The following is a 7,820-nucleotide window of genomic DNA, read 5'->3' as shown; positions in this document are numbered from 1 at the left end:
AGCAACTGATGGGACCATATGAGGCATATGGTAGCTCTCCTAAGCTTTCCTCTCAAAAACATCTACTACTATGGACCTCAGTTCCTTATTGAACATCATGTGGCTGGAGATACATACTGTTCTCAGAGTAGGTACAAGGCCATACACACTATTTAAGACCAATGAAGCCCACAACAAGGTGTAAGAACCTTGCTCAAGCACTTTGGACTTTGCTGCACTGTCATTTTGCGCTGATGGATCCCCAATATTTTAGACGTTAGTCCTTAGTGTGTGTGTTCCCTTTATCATAGTGCTACGCATACTGATCTACACATCATTTAACAGGTCACCTCTTGCAATGTTATCATAAGTCTTGCAATATTTGGTGTCTTTCTGAAAACCCAGCTGCAGGTATCAGGAAATTGCATGAGCATCCCAGCTTTCATTTAAAAAAAAAGGATATTTCTAGTTTTCATGGTTATGGAGCAAAGCTTGAAAACATGACTTGAGTGTTGCTTAAAGACTCAGCAATGATAAGACAACTAAAAGGAACACAAAATATGCTGTGAAAAAACCCTCATGATTTTGAAGACAGCCTCATAATTTTGGGGGCCTCACACATGATCTTTGAATGCCTGAGGTTGGCATTTCTGACAGGGTGACAGAGAAAAAGCCCAAGCAGATACCTCCTCATACATCAAAATGCTTCCCCTTCAAAACAAGCAAACAATTTCATTCAATGAAATCTACGTAAAATAATTTCAAGAGTAAAATTACTCCATGAAGATGCCATGTTGCCATTTGAAAGGTGATGAATATAGTGCCTATAAAAGTGCAATAATCCTTAATAACTAACCCAAAAGAAGCATCATCCCCAGGGATAAGAAGGTAATTCACTCTCCATATTTAATTTGTTTCTAAGCTGCTTTTGAAACAAGACCGCTAAATAGTATGTTGGCTTGTGATCCTAGGCTTGACTGCTGGACTTATTATAATCGTACCATTGATTCAACATACATTTCAAAGTAAGTCACAGGGGGCAAAATCAGGTGGGCTAATTCTCTAAGCTGTCTAGGTAAAGGAGATGTGAATGTATGTTAAATTTTGAGATAGGCGTCTGTTTACTACAAGCAACAAGGGAAAGATAATACCCTGACTCGGGGAGGGTAGCTGACTCTTTGAACAGTCATGTCTCTGAAGATTGTATTTCAAGACGTATATATATCCTTCGTAAATCCATGGCAGGCTAGGATTTCAGTCTACGTTAAAATAATAAGGGATAACAATGTTCTTAATTAGGCGGAATAGTTAGTCAATCCAATAAGAGAGGCCTTACAAAGAGAATGGAAAACTTAGGTCACAACCAACCTATCAATACTTCAGTTATCAGAAACACCTACGCTCATCTGTTAAAAAAAAGGTGCATGTTTGAAAAATCACCCTCTTTTTATGTTTATGGAGGGTTCTTGCTATCCTGGTTTTATTCATTAGAGAAAGAGACCAGAATCAGCATGATAAGTTCTTTTGGATTCATGTTTCAGCCATGTTAATGAACCCCTCAAAGAACAGATAAGGGCACGTTTACTGTAGTAACAGGAATGTGAAAATAATCCAGGATATGTATGTTCTGTCCTTTATAGACTACCCTATCAGCATGATTTATCTAATGAAATACTTCCCACCCTGGCTACATTTACAAGACCTTGCTGTGGAACTTATAGAATTTTTAAAGGTATTTATTAATAGGAGCTAATATACAATTGTTTAAAAAGAGAAGTTTATCTTAAAATATGGATTGGGCACAATCCTTATTGGAAATGTGCAAGGCCTGTTTTAAAAACCTAGCAGTCTGAACCTTTTAAATGCAAATTTGTCCTGGTCACAATCCAGTGAGTAGAATCTAATATCTTGCCCGATTAAAGGATATACAGGCTTATATATCAAAAGGCAATTACAATTAAATAATGTCTGGATGATACTTAATACACCTGTCGTGTTATTTCAGTGAGATGTGACACAGAATGATATTTACATTGCCGGGAGGGGTTTTTTTTGTTTATATAAATGAAATTTACAGTTTGATAAGGTGTGCCGGCATTACATCAAGAATGATATGAGGCCATTTAAAGTCTTGTGAATTACCGATATCAATTCATTTTGTTTTGTTTCATGCACCATTGCTTCCTGCAGGGCTGCCACAAGAGCAGCGCAGCTTAGAAGAAAAAGAATGAGTGAATGAAATGGTCTCATTTATTCAAGATTGCTTTGAAATTTTCTCTGAATTGTCTCATGATTATGCATGCGTTAAAGGAATGGTCAAAATAGGACAGCGTGGTTAAATAAAAATGGAACTTGGAAAATGGGTAATTTGGAGAATTGGGAGACTGAAGTATTCATGGCCATTATGAAGCAAATATGTTGTTTTGGGGTAAATCTAGTGATTTCCTTTAATTTTTCATTGTTTTCAAGAAAGTAAGATAATACTGTCTGCTTCTAAAGCTTTGAAATCAACAAAACAGGTGTAAATTAATGCCACAGGGCGTTAGAAGTGCCTCAGCAGCAGTCAGTTAAATTACTAGCGAATCTCATCAAGAATCCATACTTTCACATACAATATCAATGTTTATAATGTAGCACTCCTGTTAAGACATGCTGTCACTGAGTCGCTATGCAAGAGGAGAATGTTTTGCCAAGAAAAATCATGGAGGAATATTTGCTTGAGACCAAACAGTAGGACTGAAAGAAAATTCACCGATTGAGTACATGAATGGTAGCTAAGACTATGAAAACTAACATTTTGAAATTGCCTAATGAACTGCCTTGTTCTGCCCACTTAAACTGTTAAGCCAACAATAAACAGAAAAGAATATCAAAACCTCATTGCGTAGTGTGGCATCTTTCTTTAATCATTCCTCCCAATCTTTTATCTCTTAACACCTTTGGTGATTTTACGCTACATACCTATAAGATGTCCAGAGTCCTTTTTTAGAGATCAGGCCTATATAAAGTAGGAAATCTTAGCAATAAACAGTTGCAGGTAATGATGCCAGAACTAAGCAGTGAACAGCTTGGCTTGGGTTCAGAGGACAATTCTGAGTGAATGGCTATAACTTCTGCTAATTTATTTCAGAAGAGAATTTTCGTATATACCCTCATATATTTAAGACGTTTTGTACTATTTCTCAGGAATCCATATCTTCTCAAAGTGCTTTTTTTATTTTCACTTGAAGGCAGTGTCGACTTAAAACAATACTGCAGGGAATGTACCGTTCCATAAAGCACATAAGGATAGCAGGATCCAGGAGACGCAAGGCATAGAAATTGTCAAAAATGATTAGATGGTACAACACATACTGCTCTTGAGTCATAAGTTCCATTTATGGTGACTTCTACTTCCAATAGATAAGATATCAAAAAAGGCAATAAAAATGAAGTTACATGAATCAAGTTCCAGAAATGAGCGGAGTTCCACCAGTGATCATCTGTGCGCTGGTAGAGGTAGGCCGATGGGGATGTTATGAAGAGGGCAGCAGTCACTACAACAAATGCGCCTCCATGCGGAGCCAGTGAAGTCCTTGTCGAACGTAACGGACCAGACTGGTCATACTGCTGTGTTGTGTTAATGGTCCCATGACTGAGTCCAGGTCTACAAAGAACTCTGTAACACAGGAAATGGAGTCATTGTTTCAGGTAACTGTGCAGAAATACATTAATTAAAGATTATTTCACGCTCAGTGGTTATGAAGCAACTAGTGAGTTCTCAGAAGCTCAGTTGCCTGCAGACCTAGCATACATGAGTGATTCTTGATACGATATCTCAGGCTAATGGGGGCTGCGGGAAGTGGCGTGGGCCGAGGGATGTGCTGGCCACCCTTCCCGCAGCCCCCACTGGCCTGGAGCAGCGAACCACGGCCAGTGGGAGCTGCGATCGGCTGAACCTGCGGACGTGGCAGGTAAACAAACTGGCCCGGCCAGCCAGGGGCTTTCCCTGAACAAGCGGCGGACCGACTGTGAGAACCACTGTCCTACAGCATGTGTGACCCCCTTATGCTTAACAATCTAATTCTCAATTGCCCACTTCATTTGAAGTGATTTCCCACAACATGTGTTAACGCCTTATGCTTAACAATGTGTCCCAGCTTGTATTTCGCTCTTCCCCAGACCTGAACAAGAGCTCTGTGAATCTCGAAAGTTTGTCCCTTCCACCAACAGAAGTTGATCCAATAAAAGATATTACCTTATCCACCATGTCTGTCTCATATCCTGAGATCGCCATGGCTACAACAACACTGCAAACAACCTGATCACCTGGTTAGATACGACTGTATCCCAGAACAAAGCAGTATGGCTGGAGGTACGCATAAAAAAAGCTTAGGGATATCACCAGGTATGTAAAGAAATGGCAACTAGCAGGTACTTTAATCTTCCTTCCTGTGTCTTTTTCCCACCAAGTGAAATCAACAGAATTAGGAGTGAAAAAATCCAGAGTCTTGCCAACATTCCAGTGATCTGCACGATTGTATGTTCAAATAAATAATAATTTCTTTAAATGTCAAAACTTTTTTTAAAGTCTAATTTCAGTTTCCCATCCGAAAACACTTATCTAGCATGCTACAAGCCGAAGCAACTAATTAAACCTATATGAAAGAACATTAGACTGAAACTTACTGGATCAAACAGACCTAAATAGCTATAGATGTGATAGGTTTCTCCTTGAAGGAAAAATGATGCAATATGTATTAAAACAGCCCTGATTCCATAATACTCAAGTAAGGGTACGTCTACACTGAAAAGGGGAAGATGTAGTCCATTTAGGGAGCCTGTCCCACAGAGGAGAATGGAAATATGAGACACCTGAACTACAACTCCCATGATGCACAGTGGGGGCACTTCCAACTGGAAATATTTCAGATTTTGACTGTTCACCAAAAATTTGAAATTTTCTGCAGGGAAAAGAAAACAATCAACCAACCAACCAACAAAACATGCTTTGATCAGCTCTAACAATGACTTTTGTACAAAGCTTTGAGAGCTACAAATGAAAACCACTAATAACTATTATTATTGAAGCTAGTTTTCATGAAACTGTTATTTCTCATGTTGAAATATTTTAATTATTTGCCCATCAAAGACATTTTGTCATGCAATATATTGAAAACCTGTAGATTTCAACAAAGTGGCTATAGTAGAAAAACTTATATTAACATTTATCTTTTATTTCTACCCAATTTTTCAAATTATAGTATAAGAGTGTTCAAATATGCATTTTTAAGCTAATATTTAACTAGAAAATGTGTCTTTCTGCCCAGAATGCAAAAGAGGACACAATATGAAGTGCTGTAAACTTCATTTTTCCCTTCAGTGGCTTCTAATATCAAAATGAAATTAAACAGCAACACAAGCTTTGTGTCCACTGCAGACTGTGAAAAAAGGAAAGAAAAGGAAAGAAATTTAAGACTAGGGGCTCAATCCTCTAAATCTTGCTCATGTGAGAAACCCTTACTGATGCAACTAGTCCCACTAAAGTCAATGGGTCTACTCATGTGAATAGGGATTACTCTCATAAGGCATTTGTAGGACCAGGCTCATTTGAACATAAATCAAAATGAGAACAAAGAAGAGAGTGGGGCATAAAGATGCAGAATGAGATTCAGCAGCTTCTTCCCCATCCAGCTCCGGGATTGATAACAACATTTGCTGGGTACATTTTCTGTCTGCTGGCTGAATGCCCGAGCTATTTTGATTCAATATCCAGCAGAACATTTAACAACTCCACAACACACAGAGCTAATTACACGATTATTGTCATCTCATTCTCCTATCTGAACACCCTTCTGCATTGCCACTGATAAAATTCTGCAGCACATTTGAAAAGGAATTACTTCAGCATGTTTTGAAAATGGATGCAACTACAGAAAAAAATCCCAAATGATTGCACTGCTAGCAAATTTACTAATGTATATTAACACCGGAAATGGTGGGGAGGCCTTGACATGTACTTTAGTATTGTCCCTAGTTCTAGTTATCATTCCAAGGTAGAACACTACAAGACCCGACCCTGCTCCCACTAACGTCAGTGGAAATTTGCCATTGACTTTAATGGGAGCAACGTCGAGCTGCAGGCACCTATATAAGATTTTATTCTGATCTAACGAGATGAGCAAATCATGAGCAGAACATTGTCCAGTTAGGTCCTATTCCTGCGCTAATGAAGTCCACGGGAACTTTGCCATTTATTTCAACCTGAATGATGGTCTATGGCAGGGATTGGCAACCTTTGGCATGCGGCCCGCCAGGGTAAGCCCCCTGGCGGGCCAGGCCGGTTTGTTTACCGGCCGCGTCCGCAGGTTCAGCCGATCGCAGCTCCCACTGGCCGCGGTTCACCGCTCCAGGCCAATGGGGGCTGCGGGAAGCGGCGCGGGCCGAGGGATGTGCTGGCCGTCTATGGCTTGTCCCTAGTGAGCCAAATTTAACCTTTAATTACACCCCCCTCCAACTTCATTGAAGTCATTGTAAACCAGCCACGAACTGCTTGCCAGCACTGCTCTGAGTCAACCATGGTAAAGACTTATGCTTGATCTGAATAAATTAACTGAATCGCAGACTGATCTTAGGAAAGTCAAGGTCATGGTTTCCAGCGAATGTGTCATAATCAGGCTCACAAGTGAACAAATAGAACATCTAATGTTCACTTATTATCCTAGCTAACATTTGAGTAATCTTTACTGGATGATGACAGCAATAGGAAAAGAGCCTCAGTACTCTGAAAGAGGCTGAAAGGGGGAACATATTCACCGCCTCAGAAGCAGGCAGCACTCGGGGCACAATCTTTGTTCAGTTATTTGCCAGCTGCTCTTATAACCCACTGTTCAGTGTGTGTTACACGACCCCCCTGCTGTGCTTGATACACAGATGATATGAGTTGGCTACTATCCCCAGCAAGGGGACTTGGTCCGTTTGCTCAAACTGTAGAGGCTTATACTCTGAGCTCAGGAGACCCTGGGTTCAATCCCCAATGATAACTCAAATAATAATTGCATTTCAGATAGCAAAAGGAAGAAACTGAACAAGCCACCTTTGTTCTCCTTAGTCAGTTTGTCGGCCATGTCCCAGTGCTCGTAGCTCCGCAAGACGTTGTTGGTGATATTTACATGGCTGGCGGCCATATGGTGGATGCGCTGGGGGATGGTGATGGTTCCTGCTGACGAGGACCCAGCAGTGCCTGTACTGCTCCCTACAGAACTGACTGGAGATGGACTGAGAGACATGGGGGATGGAGTCTCTGTGCTCCTGGAGAAAAGAAAGGAGAATTATTCTCACGCCCACATCACTTCATTTCAGGGTGACCAGATAGCAAGTGTGAAAAATCGGGACGGGGTGGGAGGTATTAGGCATCTATATAAGACAAAGCTCCAAACATTGGGACTGTCCCTATAAAATTGGGACATCTGGTCACCCTGCTTCATTTCTCTCCCCAGCAGACTTGGAACCTTAACATCAAATCTAGACCCAGTCCAGAGGAGATGGGCAGTGGTGATCTCCTGCTTTACAAGAGAGGAGAGACGTATAAACTGGGACTGATTGAAATTAAAAAAGGGCTTTAATTCCCCCCACAAATGAACCTGTTATTTAAAAAAAAAAACACCTCTGACAAATATAGCAATCTTTCAGAGAAAGAAGTATCTCATAACTGTAATGATTTTTCTACCTGCTGCCAGAAGCTGCTATTGGCAGTTAGAAAACACTCAATGTGTAATATTGGCTTATTATTATCAAAGAATTTTGTGGAAACCGCAATGACAGTTTGCTACAAATGCAGTCACCACAATAAGCAAAGTGCA

At 40.3% G+C, this 7,820-nt stretch overlaps 1 protein-coding gene across 1 annotated transcript in view; it reads right to left on the bottom strand.

Moving 5' to 3' along the window:
• Positions 1-3,515: 3,515 nt before the first annotated feature.
• Positions 3,516-7,820, bottom strand: part of AFF2 (ALF transcription elongation factor 2) — a 290,365-nt gene continuing 286,060 nt past the window's right edge. Inside the window, exons 20-21 of the mRNA XM_065410909.1 lie at positions 7,055-7,269; positions 3,516-3,637 (exon numbers count right to left, since the gene is read on the bottom strand). Coding sequence (XP_065266981.1) covers positions 3,516-3,637; positions 7,055-7,269 — 337 coding nt within the window. The remainder of the gene's footprint in view (positions 3,638-7,054; positions 7,270-7,820) is intronic.

Source organism: Emys orbicularis, chromosome 9 (genome assembly GCF_028017835.1).
Source record: "Emys orbicularis isolate rEmyOrb1 chromosome 9, rEmyOrb1.hap1, whole genome shotgun sequence".
In the NCBI taxonomy this organism is placed as follows: Eukaryota; Metazoa; Chordata; order Testudines; family Emydidae; genus Emys; species Emys orbicularis.
Note: the sequence above shows the minus strand (reverse complement) of the source record. Positions and strands in the feature narration are given on the sequence as shown.